The sequence below is a fragment of the Xyrauchen texanus genome, chromosome 25 (assembly GCF_025860055.1).
Source record: "Xyrauchen texanus isolate HMW12.3.18 chromosome 25, RBS_HiC_50CHRs, whole genome shotgun sequence".
NCBI lineage: Eukaryota > Metazoa > Chordata > Actinopteri > Cypriniformes > Catostomidae > Xyrauchen > Xyrauchen texanus.
The window spans coordinates 11839589-11854681 of NC_068300.1; the positions used below are offsets into that span (position 1 = coordinate 11839589).

The 15093-nt window shown below is 39.0% G+C and overlaps 2 protein-coding genes across 2 annotated transcripts; both read right to left on the reverse strand.

Moving 5' to 3' along the window:
- Positions 1 to 915: 915 nt before the first annotated feature.
- LOC127619309 (tubulin alpha chain-like) lies at positions 916 to 6637 on the reverse strand. The gene is made up of 4 exons (XM_052092179.1): positions 6506 to 6637; positions 2359 to 2581; positions 2117 to 2265; positions 916 to 2029 (listed from the first exon to the last, which is right to left on the reverse strand). The coding sequence occupies exons 1-4, from the start codon at positions 6506 to 6508 to the stop codon at positions 1055 to 1057; spliced, it is 1350 nt and encodes a 449-aa protein (XP_051948139.1). The 5' UTR covers positions 6509 to 6637; the 3' UTR covers positions 916 to 1054.
- Positions 6638 to 7979: 1342 nt separating this feature from the next.
- On the reverse strand, positions 7980 to 10706 carry tuba1a (tubulin, alpha 1a). Its single transcript, XM_052092178.1, has 4 exons — positions 10596 to 10706; positions 9389 to 9611; positions 9150 to 9298; positions 7980 to 9063 (listed from the first exon to the last, which is right to left on the reverse strand). Exons 1-4 carry the CDS (start codon positions 10596 to 10598, stop codon positions 8083 to 8085), a joined length of 1356 nt encoding a protein of 451 aa, XP_051948138.1. The 5' UTR covers positions 10599 to 10706; the 3' UTR covers positions 7980 to 8082.
- Positions 10707 to 15093: the final 4387 nt, after the last annotated feature.

The window sequence follows — 15093 nt, forward strand, 5'->3', positions numbered from 1 at the left end:
GGGTCACAATAATCAAGTGTATTTATAGGAAAGCTACCAAATTAAAACTTACCACTGTGAAAAGTCCTACTCTATTCGTGCTTGCGAAGGTGGTTCGGGTCGATCAGCTTGTTCTTCTAAACTTTCTTTATAGGGTTCAGACTCAAACTGGTATGGCAATAACAGACACCATTGTTACCGTATAGTATTTGCTGTGTTAACAGCTGTTAAGGAAGCCTGAAACAACTCCTTGGGGTGTAACATTTCCGAAAAATCCTCTACACGGTTGACCAATCACAACAGACTAGGCCTTTCTAAAAGGGGGGCTTTAAAGAGACAGGAGTTAAATCAGAGCATTTGAGCCAGGGGATAAAAATAGGTTTAGCAGTATGAAAAAATATATGTTTTTTGAACATTAAAGTATGTAAACCTATTCTAGTAGACCTTCAAAATAAAACCATGAACCTGTAAATTAGCATACTATGGGCTCTTTAAATATTGATCCGTTTCTCATCCACACCTATTATATTACTTCCAAAATTTTGGACCCTGTTGACTTGCATGGTATGGACCTACAGAGCTTAGATATTCTTCTAAAAATTACAATTTGTGTTCAGCAGAGGAAAGAAAGTCATACACATCTGGGATGGCATGAGGGTGAGTAATGGAGAGAATTTTCAAACTATCCCTTTAAGAAAGTAAATGGGATCAATTTTGAGTTCATGTTGACTTTTAAGCTGCATTGAGGTTTAATACTGCACAAAGTTGTATTGAACTTGCTCCGTTTTGCTCGAGTGGTCTGTTGCCTTAAATTAGTGGCAATCTAAAATCAAGAGTAAAAAAATAAATACAAATCTCAAGCACGATTTAACACTGAGCTTTTTTTAGGGATAAAAATGGTGGCTCACTTAACAGATGTGACAATGACAACAGGAGAACATTTAAGCATTACAAATTTTAATTCATAACCATTAAAAAGGAAAAGTGACCTTTCAGCAAGTTAAGAACTGGAAAAAGTGAGAAAGAACACACAAAAAATGACAACAGACAGGAAACAATTGAAGCGAAAGAGAATCTAATATTCTTCACCTTCTTCCTCTCCTTCAACACTCTCAGCTCCAACCTCCTCATAATCTTTCTCCAGGGCGGCCATGTCCTCTCTGGCCTCTGAGAACTCGCCCTCTTCCATACCCTCGCCCACATACCAGTGCACGAAGGCACGCTTGGCATACATCAGATCAAACTTATGATCAAGACGAGCCCAGGCCTCAGCAATAGCTGTGGTGTTGCTCAGCATGCACACAGCCCTCTGCACCTTAGCCAGATCTCCACCTGGAACCACAGTGGGGGGCTGGTAGTTGATGCCAACCTTGAAACCAGTGGGGCACCAGTCCACAAATTGGATGGAGCGCTTGGTCTTGATGGTGGCAATCGCAGCATTCACATCTTTGGGCACCACATCACCACGGTACAACAGGCAGCAAGCCATATACTTGCCGTGACGTGGGTCACATTTCACCATCTGATTGGCTGGCTCAAAGCAAGCATTAGTGATTTCAGATACAGAGAGCTGCTCATGGTAAGCCTTCTCTGCTGAGATCACTGGGGCGTAGGTAGCAAGGGGGAAGTGGATACGAGGATAGGGCACCAAGTTGGTTTGGAACTCAGTGAGATCAACATTGAGGGCACCATCAAACCTGAGGGAGGCTGTGATAGAGGACACAATCTGACTAATGAGCCTGTTGAGGTTGGTGTAAGAAGGACGCTCGATATCGAGGTTCCTACGGCAGATATCATAAATGGCCTCATTATCTACCATGAAGGCACAGTCAGAGTGCTCTAGGGTGGTGTGGGTGGTCAGGATGGCATTGTAGGGCTCTACCACAGCGGTGGAGACCTGAGGAGCAGGGTAGATGGAGAACTCCAGCTTGGACTTCTTGCCATAGTCGACAGACAGTCGCTCCATCAGCAGTGAGGTGAAGCCAGATCCGGTTCCACCACCAAAGCTGTGGAAGACCAGGAAACCCTGGAGGCCTGTGCACTGATCAGCCTAAAGGACAAAATTCAGGTTAAAGAAAATTTATAAAACTTTTTTTTTTTTACATTACGAATTAATTGTAATCAATTCATAACATACCAGTTTGCGAATTCTGTCCAAAACAAGATCAATGAGCTCCTTGCCAATAGTGTAATGTCCACGGGCATAGTTATTAGCAGCATCTTCCTTTCCTGTGATGAGCTGCTCAGGGTGGAACAGCTGACGGTAAGTTCCAGAGCGCACCTCATCTAAAAAGGGTAAAGAACAAACATTTGACGAATAGAACTCACACTGATAAAGTTGAATAATGTCTTAAATATAATAAAGCAGCCTCCTCTTACCAATGACAGTGGGCTCCAGGTCTACAAACACAGCTCTAGGGACGTGCTTTCCAGCTCCAGTCTCACTGAAGAAGGTGTTGAAGGAATCATCACCTCCACCAATGGTTTTGTCACTGGGCATCTGCCCATCCGGCTGAATACCATGCTCAAGACAATAGAGCTCCCAGCAGGCATTGCCAATCTGGACACCAGCCTGACCAACGTGGATAGAGATGCACTCACGCTGTGGAGAAATTAGTCAGATTTATAGACAATGTCATTATACAGATTTAGTCAACATCATGTAAAAATGGCAATTATTTATCAGTTCAATCTTGTGTATGTTTGTACAGCTAAAAAATTATCTTTGAGATGGCATTTTTGTTTAACAAAGCAGTCTTTTTATAAATCAAGATACTCATATCTTTGCATGAAGGGAAGCACTGATAGAAACAGGCTCCACAGCCGATAGGCACACAATAGCCCCGACCACGCAAACTACTGATGAAACAGATCAGCCCTTGTTTAAATGAAGGGGGGCGCTCTCATCCATTGTTTCATTAGTGTAGCCAGCGTGCCTTTAGTTTTAACATGTAGCCTACAACTGTTGCAGCATTTAAGAACTATAATATACAAATATGTTGATATTAGTTTAAACACTAATGTTTGAGTATCAAAATGTTAACTTATGCAATTAACTTAAAATGTCCACGTTAACTTTCTTAATCGTGATTAACACATTCGCCTATTTTCACATTAGATTCTGACATCTTATTCAGCTTTGGGCGGGTGCTTAACAGTGAACATTGTTTGGAATATGGCAGAACCTTTGCGCTGTGTCAAGGGTCATTGCACTGATGCAAACACAACAATTCTGTCAATGATCAAGTGATGGAGAAAGGACCTTTTAACCATAATTTTGTGTACAAAAAAAACAAAAACAAAAACCTAGATGGGACTGGAGTAAAACAAGACAATCTCTGCAAGCACTTTTCATGTGGAGTTCAAGCAGCAAATCATGTAAATGCAGTTTCACGATTGCTGCAGTAAAGTGGAAAGCCAGCATTAATATTGTGGAGGATGAGGGTTTAAGAGATGTAATGCCCATTGCTATGAAAATGCAAACTACGAGATATTTCAATTAGATAACACTCACTTAGAACAAATTCAAGTAACATTAAACGTTTCCCAAATTCTATTTTAGTGCATTTCTATCTTTATAGTGTAAAATGCTTTGTGGGTATGCACTGATAATGATTTTAATAAAAATAAAAAAACCCTAAGAGCGAAAACCAGACTAATATTTTGCAGCTTACTGTAACTCCTGTCAACAGACCACTGTTTTACTTGGGAATGCTTAATTTTACAAATAGGTACAAAAGCTTTTTCACTGTTCTAACAATAAATAATATCGTTACATCTGTTGAACACATGACAAGCCAACATTTTAAGTGCCACAGTGAAAGATACAAACAAGATAAAAAGATACAAAACAATTACTAAATATGATAGCATGATGAATGATTTAAAAAATAAATTTGCACTTGTGTTTTTGCGGTTTAAAATGCAGTCTTTTTAGTAATCGCACAAGGTCATATAGCAATTTCAATCATAATTCAATCAGTCATCCAGCATTAGTTAATATCATACCGATGTCTCAGCAGTCAAATTCTGCTGGTTTCAAAGCTTTTGGATGGTTTCCCTCATCATGTAGCCTATAGGTACGTGCTGCGTTCACATCGGTTGCATCCATTTATAGTGTTTTTTCCGCATTAATGTGAGAACGAGAAAGAATGCAAATGAAATATTACATGCTCTTAGGAGTGCCAACTCTTCTACATATTGTGGCTATTATTATTTCTGGATTGTTCATTTGAATCCACAGCATTTTTACAAAGTGTGTTACTAACAAATTATAAATTGACCATCGTTTTTTTCCATAGCGTCGTTTTCATGCTTATTACGATATTCAATATTTGGCAGATAAATATCGGCAGCCAATAGATACATCAAGTGCAACCTTAATGCAATGTTTGGGAAATGTTAATAAAACATTGTTACATATTGTTTTCTTTTCTAATGGTGTGTTCACATACAACGCGAGGCGAATGTTTCACGCTGCGCGATTACATACAAAGTCAATGCAAAGATGCGTATAGATGCGAATTTGGTACGACTGAAGCGACTCGAACACGCAAAATCGCTTCATTCACACGAGTTTACATTTTTCAACTCGAGTGAGAAATTCGCATGACGCGTTGTCGCGAAAGCCAATCAGCATTGAGATTGTCCGGATATCACTGACGTACTAGCAGAAGAAATCTGGAAAAATGGATGAAAAAATGTTGAGCGGTGTGTGGGCACCCAGAATTGTATGACACAACATGATACATGTACAGAGACTGGACGAAAAAAGACATTGGAGAAATGGGAGCAAGGAAGTTAGACTACCTGGTAATTTCTAAAAATATGCACGTCTACTTGATTCCAGCTATTGGTTGTAGGCCTACTTTAATATGATCCAAGTGTTAGAAGCCCCTCCTCCTGTCCTTTTCCGGAAGATAAGGGGGAATTCTCGCGGGTTCGCGTTACACGCATGAACGCAAGTTTAAACACAAATTTATAACCCAGTGTTCAAACTCTTTGCGTTTTATGTGAACGCACCATAAGGAACTGATTGCATTTTGACAGGAAATTAAGTATTTACAGTATATAGTAAAATTTCAGCACTTTCAAAATCTAAGATTAATTGTGTTTAAATATTTTAATCGACTGACAATATAAATATATAAGATTTGCACAAATTTTCCCTACTGTAATGCACCCAGACGTTTTACTAGAAAGTTTTTTTTTTTTTTTTGTAAAATCTATTATTTCCACTGGTGATTCTCATTACTCTACTGTACTAAGACAACATGTTCTCCAAAGGTTTTGTGAGATTCACCCTAGAATGGAATTTAAACTTCAAATCAAAAATCACGTTTAACTCATCAGCCAAAACAGAATTAAGTAAAACACTAAACTTCTCGGCTGGCCACATTACTGAACCACTTAAGCTTAATGAGGTCAATACGTCTTATTAAACCTCCAGACACATGAGCACTGGAATCCATCAAGTTACTCTAAAAGCACATGTTACTGACTCACTTCCTGTGCCGGTACTTCCAGCACTATATTTTAGAGAAGTGACTTTGCATAATCATTGGAACAAAAGGAAGACATTTTACGAAACGTCAGCGCAAATACTCTTTATAATGGCATCGAATTTGAGATTTGCGTTTTTTATACATCTTCCTTTATGATTAAGGAAGAAAATGATACCATTTGTTTGTGTGTGTATGAATTGTGTTCTATAGTGATGTTCCATTTGTAAACGAATCGTTCTTTTGAACCGGTTCTTGGAACCAACTCGAAATATGTGGATAACCCAGAGTAATATATTATCCTAGAACTGGTGATGTCTAATTTTGCCAACGCATCCTTGTAATAAACCGCCCAGACTAGCTCGCAAATCGGGCTGAACGCTCCGGTCGGAACGGTTCTCGATGCAACAGAACAATGAACTGAGAACATGTGCGACATCTTGAGAACTGATGATGAACTGCTGATACGGAGCATGCGTATGCCGACCGTCGATAGTTTCTTTCAGGGGACGAAATAAATGCGTTTAAATTTATTTGCTGAACAGGAGAAAATATAACAAATAAAGCACTGTTCGAAAGAACCGGTTTTTGAAAATGAATAGGACTTCCCATCACCACTGTGCTAACCTACACGGAGCCTTGGGAATTTCTCTTTTAACCAAGATGCATTTTTATTCATACTTGAATAATATCATCAGTCAAATTTTACCAAAATAATAATCCTAAAATTATCAATTGAAGATCAGACAGTTTCTCGTTTTAATCAGTTTATACCATGAGTAAAAATGCCTCATGAAATGCGATAGAATATTATTTCCTAAGATCCGTTTGATATTAAATCACATAGAAATAAGATGTATATCACCTAAATAGACTATATTAAAAAAAAAAATCACAATTTTAGATGTAGGGCAAAAAGGACACCCGTTACATCAGCAAACGAAAAACATAAATGATTTAAGAAACATTTAGCTGTCACGTTTATAAATTATGCGAAATTTTATAAATTACCCTTTCATACTCACCATTTTCTAGACTGACGTTTTTGCTGAAGAGTGAAGAAAGGCGGAAGGTTTGCTGTTTTACACTCTCACAGCTTGACTTTAATGAGTCTGGTGAGAGAATGAAGCGCTTGAAATGTGGGGTGGAATATTTATACATTCTCTGTCGTGCGTCACAAAGGCTGAGCTCGCGGGAGGAGACTTTTTGCTTCCTGTCGCATCCCTATTGGTTCGTCTTGGATTAGCGGCACGTCATTGGTTTATTTCAATTTTTGAATAATAACCTTTGTTGTGAAGACTGAATTGTACAAAGGGGTCTTAGTTTATTCAGGGGAGGCCGCAGATGTCCTAACCCTGCCCCCACCCTGTTCCTCACCATATGGAGCCTGGAAGGCTGAGTACCCTTCAAGGAACAACCTAAGGCACCTTTCTCCCATCGCGGAATTAGGCAGGACGAATAACAAAAGTAATAACGGATGACACACGAAAATAACAATCAATTCTTTAAATTAACGTGATTGATTTATTTTGTTTGTATTTTTTTTTACTGCTGATGAAACTGTCTTTAATATGCATGTAAAATGTTAGGTGTGTAGCAACTTAAGTACTCAGCAAATGTGCTTAGATCTCTGATTTAAATATGCCTTCATTTTACAGTACATGATAAGGAAGTCACACACACATTTGATTGTGTATCATTAAAATATACCTATAAATGCAGATATTATATGATTTATCATATGCTTGTAATGAGGAATCTGGCCTGACAACTCAGATTGTAATTATAATCTTCATGAGTAAAATAATATGTCACACCCAGTTCTTATCATTTTATGCAAATTATGCTTGTGCAACAGGACACCACACACACACCACACATAGCTAAGGAATCATGCATTTGCATGCAATTTTACCCACATACTTACAAAGACAGTATTGTTCTTATGTAAATGTTGTTATAGGGAAAATATCTGATCCGCTTTTAAGAAGGATCATTGTACAGAAAATAGTCTTTCATGCTTTCATAAATGAAATCCATACAAATAGTAATTTACTTCAATAATTCACAGAATGTTACTTTATTGTTCAGGCTAATGATTCTCCATCTACAACTGTCATCTTCTTGTTACTCTGCATCATGGTACCCAAGTGAGGAATCCATATTGTATTCAAATAAATGCATGTATGAACAGTCTTATTGCACATATAGACTTTAACATTTTGTGCACTCTCTTTTTAATGCAGCTTTTTTGCACTAAATTTCCCCTTAACAATCAATACATTATATCTCTTCAGATATTGATGGATACTGCAGCAAAACAAAATTGTATATCATATATATTGGTTGACAGCATAAAAAAGTGTTTCATCATAGGACATATTTACTTTCACTTTCTTAAAATGTATTTACTGGTAGATTGTTGCTGTTCTTTATTTTAAAATGTTCCTTTAATTATACATGTATTTAAACAACAATTTAAAATAAGACACAACTTAGTTTGTTTGAAAAGGTTTATTTCAGATGTCCATTGAACTGTAACAATGTAATTTTAAAAGACATCACATGATGGTTCTTGCAGGTTGTACCCTTCATTATGTGTTTAATACTCCTCGCCCTCCTCCTCTCCTTCACCCTCAACAGAATCAACACCAACTTCCTCATAATCTTTCTCCAGGGCAGCCATGTCCTCTCTGGCCTCTGAGAACTCGCCCTCCTCCATACCCTCGCCCACATACCAGTGCACAAAGGCACGCTTGGCATACATCAGATCAAACTTATGATCAAGACGAGCCCAGGCCTCAGCAATAGCTGTGGTGTTGCTCAGCATGCACACAGCCCTCTGCACCTTAGCCAGATCTCCACCTGGAACCACCGTGGGGGGCTGGTAGTTGATGCCAACCTTGAAACCAGTGGGGCACCAGTCCACAAACTGGATGGTGCGCTTGGTCTTGATGGTGGCAATTGCGGCGTTCACATCTTTGGGAACCACGTCACCACGGTACAACAGGCAGCAAGCCATATACTTGCCGTGACGTGGGTCACATTTCACCATCTGATTGGCTGGCTCAAAGCAAGCATTAGTGATTTCAGATACAGAGAGCTGCTCATGGTAAGCCTTCTCTGCTGAGATCACTGGGGCGTAGGTAGCAAGGGGGAAGTGGATACGAGGATAGGGCACCAAGTTGGTCTGGAACTCAGTAAGATCAACATTGAGGGCACCATCAAACCTGAGGGAGGCTGTGATAGAGGACACAATTTGGCCAATTAGCCTGTTGAGGTTGGTGTATGTAGGACGCTCAATATCGAGGTTCCTACGGCAAATGTCATAAATGGCCTCGTTGTCTACCATGAAGGCACAGTCGGAGTGCTCTAGGGTGGTGTGGGTGGTCAGGATGGAGTTGTAGGGCTCTACCACAGCGGTGGAGACCTGAGGAGCAGGGTAGATGGAGAACTCCAGCTTGGACTTCTTGCCATAGTCGACAGACAGTCGCTCCATCAGCAGTGAGGTGAAGCCAGATCCGGTTCCACCACCAAAGCTGTGGAAGACCAGGAAACCCTGGAGGCCTGTGCACTGATCAGCCTGAAAATTATTGGAGATTGTGATTAATCTAAGAATATACAAGCATAACCAAATTTATTCATTCATGTATATTTGAAGATACCCACCAACTTGCGGATCCTGTCCAGTACCAGATCAATGATTTCTTTGCCAATTGTGTAATGTCCACGGGCATAGTTATTAGCAGCATCTTCCTTTCCTGTGATGAGCTGCTCAGGGTGGAACAGCTGACGGTAAGTCCCAGTGCGCACCTCATCTGAAAAGGTCAAAAACAAATGTTTAGCGAACAGAACAAACTGATTAAATTGAATAATGTCTTGATTATAATAAAGCAGTCTCCTCTTACCAATGACAGTGGGCTCCAGGTCTACAAACACAGCTCTAGGGACGTGCTTTCCAGCTCCAGTCTCACTGAAGAAGGTGTTGAAGGAATCATCACCTCCACCAATGGTCTTGTCACTGGGCATCTGCCCATCCGGCTGAATACCATGCTCAAGACAATAGAGCTCCCAGCAGGCATTGCCAATCTGGACACCAGCCTGACCAACGTGGATAGAGATACACTCACGCTGTGGGGGGAAAAAGGGCAAAAGTTGAAAATCAATCTGAACTAAATGAATCAAACTAAAGAAATAACATCACTGTAGCAAATAAATGTCACTTAATTTAGAAATTTGCTGGTTTGTTTTATCTTAAATCTGAGTTTAGCAGATGTAGGTAACAGCTCTTGTTTTAAGACCACCTATACACACGAGTTTCACCCAGTTCTATACAATTATCTACCAGTGAGATATAATGTGATCACATAACACTCAGAAATGACTCACAATAGCAGGGTTTAGTGGTAGGACTATTGACATTAATTGCATTAGTGCTGCTGCAGCCTACACCACCATGAATATTTAACAGCTTCACCCACACAGACCTGAAATCCGATAGGGTATCTTCAAATAATTAAATTAATCGATCTGTTTGACGCTCGATAAAACCGATTTGAAATGTAGTTTCAAATCGGACGTTTACGTTGCCAGCCGTCAGAAAATGACCACGTCCTTTGGGAGGCGCTGCATCTCGTTTTTTCCCCACCCCATTTTTTCCAGTGGTTCAACATGACACTGTACCGGACAGCATGGAGCCGCGGTTACACCCAGATTATTTATACGGCTCCATTCTCTCACTATTGTTTCGATCCGCCGTGCATCACATTTCCAAATCCTCTCTTATTTTTCTTAGATTATAAATGTATCTATAACTATTATTATATATTATATATTATTTATTTATAGATGCATATCACCCATGGATTATTACAATACGCGAGTGTAGTCTACACTTAATTTTAATGCAATCAAATATGCAAATGGTACTGATATGTCAAATACACCAGCTCGAGCCATTTACAAAATCAAATATGTAGCCTATTTCAGAAATCTCTTTTAGGCACTGAAATATTATTCAAATGCTGAATCGACAACATGAGCAAATGCCCTTCATTAGGTCGAACACAGAATTTCCATGAATAATCAACATGAAATATCTGAGATGATGCTCACCATTGTTCCTAAATGTCTTCGCGGAGAGATCTTACCGTTCGACAACTAAGGGGTCGATGTAAGAAGAATAACGTTGTAACGGAATGATCTCTCTTTTTATATGAGTGTCTCCCTGGCGACTCTGTTTCCCGAATTTTATTGGCCAAACAAGTAAAGATCTGCCCAGTTCTGAAAACTGGACCAATGTCTATTGGATGTAAGAAAGATGAGAGTAAGACACCTCCCAGAACCTCACCCAGTACTGAAACACTGAAAAAGGTTCATAGCAGATAATTGTATCATCTACCATAACATCTTGAGAACGTTTCTTTATCATGCTAGAAAAGAGAGAATATTTGAAAGCTATGATGAGGCATGGTTTTTGATCTCTTTTTTTGCATTAAAGCTGATTTAATTAATACCATAATAGATTTGAACAATCAATTATGGTAATATGTTTACACGACAAAAATATTTACATGTTAGGTTTAGTACTAGCATCCTTGTGTAACGTGATCATCCCATTCTCCATCTGTTCTCTCCGAAACCTTCTGCCACTTTCCAAGAGCTTGGTCTGGGGTACATTTGGATCTTATTGATCACATACTCTTTTCCATTCTCTAGGTTTTGTAAGTATTTTAACTTGTGCACAGAAAAGGCACTTCATTGTATGTACTAACTAAGACCTATTGCATCAAAGTGAGCAGTCTTTTATTAGCATCTCCTCTGCTGTGTCAAAATGTTCAGAGAGGAACGCAAATGCATTTGACAAATTAAAATTTGTCATAAATTTATGCAGTGAAACGACCCAGCATGAACGTAGAGTTAGGGTATGTAGGCCAGGGACTAACAGGCACCCAACCCCCTACGACCTCTTCCCAATCTCCATCCGTTGCTAGGCGATGAATTACGGAGTTGCTTAGATACTGACCAGTATCCTAGAGAAAATACACAAGCCCACATTAACTGCCATTATGTTTAGATCACATGACTCTGCATGAATAGCAGTACTCAGGGGGAGGATGCAGCTGCCCAAGCAGGGAATAGGGGTGGGCCATCGTTTTTTAACTCCTACTCCTCCATCTGATACTATTTAGTTACCCCAAAACCACATTCGGTCATCCACCATACCTTATCAAGAGAGATAGAATCAATAGAGATGTGTAATTACTTTAAAACATTTAAGGAAGGTTCCTATGAGCCACAGAGCCATGAGGGTTGGCCTTTGAAAGATGATTCTGTCTCATGCAGGGGCGGTTATAGAGGGCCAGACAGAAGCCATAATTCAAATATTCAACATAAATAATATATTAGAAATAAGCATAACCCAAGGGGCCTGGGTAGCTCAGCGAGTATTGACACTGACTACCACCCCTGGAGTCGCGAGTTTGAATCCAGGGTGTGCTGAGTGATTCCAGCCAGGTCTCCTAAGCAACCAAATTGGCCTGGTTGCCAGGGAGGGTAGAGTCACATGGGGAACCTCCTCATGTGCGCTATAATGTGGTTCTCGCTCTCAGTGGGGCATGTGGTGAGTTGTGTGTGGATGCCACGGAGAATAGCGTGAGCCTTCAAACACGCAAAGTCTCTGGGGTAACGAAGTCAACAGGCCACGTGATAAGATGCACAGATTGACGTCTCAGAGAGGCAACTGAGATTCATCCTCCGCCACCCGGATTGAGGCCACAAGGATTTAGAGCACATTTGGAATTGGGCATTCCAAATTGGGGAGAAAAGGGGAGAAAAATTAAAAAATAGAAGAAGTAAAAACAAGAAATAGGCATAACCCTGTAATGTACTTAAAAGTAATTAAATTACTTAACTGTAATCTGATTACGAGAATTTAAAATGTAATACATTACACCACTTTGTTTGATTAAAATGTAATTAGATTACAGTAACTAATAACTCTGTAATTGGATTACACCCAACACTGATGACGATTTATACAACTTTACAGCTCAAATAATACACAAGTTTTAACAGTAGAATTAATGAATAAGTGCTTCTATAAAATAATAAATTTCACATTTCTAAAAATTCCTCCGAAAAATTGCCCCATTCACTTTAAGGGTAAGTCCCTCACTGTCAGCTGCTTATTTAAAAGAAAAGGAGGGAGGAGTCAAAATTATTTTCTGTGGTAATCCACATCATGCCACAAATGCTGTCAGTTGCGTTTAACTTGTATTAAACCTGGAATATTCATTAAATAATAGGCTAATATTAATATTCCTAATCTTATTCTTAAATAACTATATAATTTTTGCACTGGACAGAAAGCAAAAAATCTCCATGAATGTTTAGTAATATCGTTTTGTACACATCCTAATGCAATAGTAGTCAACTGCTTTGAGGCACATTGCATCTCTGTTGCTTCTTAAGCATAATCACTGATTCTGCTCACTGCAGTGCACAACCCTTCAAGACAAGGACCAGAAATCAATATTGCCAAAGAGGCAGGCCTTAAAAGGACTAGCTGTAGGAATAAGGGGAAATAAGATGAGAACAAGATAATGACTGACTTTGCCATGCAAAAGAAGTTATTACTTAGATGCTGAAATATGCTACCCATCCTCTACCAACCCCACAATGGAGACAATTTGATATCAGAAAATTTGAGTTTAAACAAATAAATACATAAAATGTATGTTAGGTAGAAATGTGTTACTTTGCTTATGATCAAATTTTAAAAATGTATGTTTCCTCTGATGCCAAAGAGAATTTCTGCATTATTTATCGGCATTAATAACCTTGTAACATTTGAAAAGGAGAGACAGAGAAAAGGCACAACAGATGATTTTGTGAGTTAAGTTTAGAGGTCTGTATTCACAGACAACTGATAGCATTTAGCTTAATAGCAGAGTACATGACTCATTTAATATGGGTTACAGACTGACATTAAGTACACTAAGTCAATGGCAGAATACCAAAGTGGTTCTACAGTTTATGTTTAAAGTTTGTTCACCATTGGCAACTGCACACAACTCTGTCCCACCCATCCCATTCTCATAGCAGCAGCTGTGACAATTCCCTGCAGTATTTCAGCCAATAGGACACTTCCAGTGGAATGCTTATCTTGAAAATGGCATTATATTCACCAATTTCCCAATAAGCATTTTACAAGTGTCTTTTTATATGAAATATTTGTTATGTATGAGATTAAGTAAGCATTTGTGTATGGACAGAATATTAGATTCATGAGATTACAAAGGATCTATTAAAAGGTTAGTTCACCCAAAAATATTCATTCTTTCATCATTTTCTTGCCCTCGTGCCATCCCAGATGTGTGCCTTTCTTTCTTCTGCAGAACATAAACAAGATTTTTAGAAGAACATCTCAGCTCTGTAGGTTTATAATGCAAGTGAATGGTGACCAAAATGTTGAAGCTCCAAAAAGCACATAAAGGCAGCATAAAAGTAATCCATAAGACTTCAGTGGTTTAATCAATGTCTTCTGAAGTGATCCATTTGGTTTTGGGTGAGAACAGACCAAAATACAAATCCTATTTCACTGTACGTCTTGCCATTGCAGTCTCAAGGCAATCATGATTTCAAGCTTGATTACACTTCCTAGCACCATCTACCGCTGTGCGCATGGGTCAAGCACTAGGAAGTGTAATTAAGCTTGGAATAATGATCATGCCTAGAGACAGCAATGTCAAGATTAGTGAAAAAGGAGCTATCTTTAAGTCTGTTCTCACCCAAAACAGACTGGATCGTTTTAGAAGACATGGTCATATGTCATATGGATTCCTTTAATGCTGCCTTATTGTGCTTTTGGGAGCTTCACATTTCTGGTCACCATTCACTTGCATTATATGGACCTACAGAGCTGAGATATTCTTCTAAAAATCTTAATTTTTTCAGCAGAAGAAAGAAAGTCACACACATCTGGCACGGAATGAAGGTGAGTAAATGATGAGAGAATTTAAATTTTTGGGTGAACTATCCATTTAACTAAATGAAAGTTCAGTTATAGTTGATGAAATAGGCAGAACCAGAATGAGCAGACCAAACAAACCGCCTGAAATACCAGAGATAGCTGAATGTGGAAAGCAAGTAGGAGGCTAAAGTATGAAGACAATTTTGGTGCAAATCAAATGAGCACCCTAGAGATTAGCCGCACATGTGTATCAGTAAATTTGAAGTCACAGAGAAATGTATTTTAAGAGTTGCAAGCTTGTAGATTTTTTTCTCTCCCACAAACACAACACAGCAGTTACACCTTCTCAAAGTCTTCATTGCAGGTGCACAAATCCTTTTCTACGAATCACAAATTAAGAAACTCATACGCTCACATTTTATACAGTTGTTGCAGTAAATATGGTGCAAAACACATTCACACACCCACATCCAAAAATGTGAAGTCACGGACAAATTTTGCTCATTCGCAAATCAGTATGTGAATTCATCCAATGAGAGTTGCACATTATTTTCTCACAAAAAAAAATTTTCTTTGATATTTTTCTCGCACACACACAAGTACAAAACTACAACTGTTTGAATCTGCTGCTACGAGTCT

What these genes read in the sequence shown, in the direction of transcription:
- tuba1a (XM_052092178.1), bottom strand. An exon ending in CCTGGAGCCCACTGTCATTG is followed by an intron (nt 9,299 to 9,388) that starts GTAAGAGGAGAC and finishes TGACCTTTTCAG; the next exon opens with ATGAGGTGCGCACTGGGACT. An exon ending in TGGACAGGATCCGCAAGTTG is followed by an intron (nt 9,064 to 9,149) that starts GTGGGTATCTTC and finishes AATAATTTTCAG; the next exon opens with GCTGATCAGTGCACAGGCCT.
- LOC127619309 (XM_052092179.1), bottom strand. An exon ending in CCTGGAGCCCACTGTCATTG is followed by an intron (nt 2,266 to 2,358) that starts GTAAGAGGAGGC and finishes TACCCTTTTTAG; the next exon opens with ATGAGGTGCGCTCTGGAACT. An exon ending in TGGACAGAATTCGCAAACTG is followed by an intron (nt 2,030 to 2,116) that starts GTATGTTATGAA and finishes TTTGTCCTTTAG; the next exon opens with GCTGATCAGTGCACAGGCCT.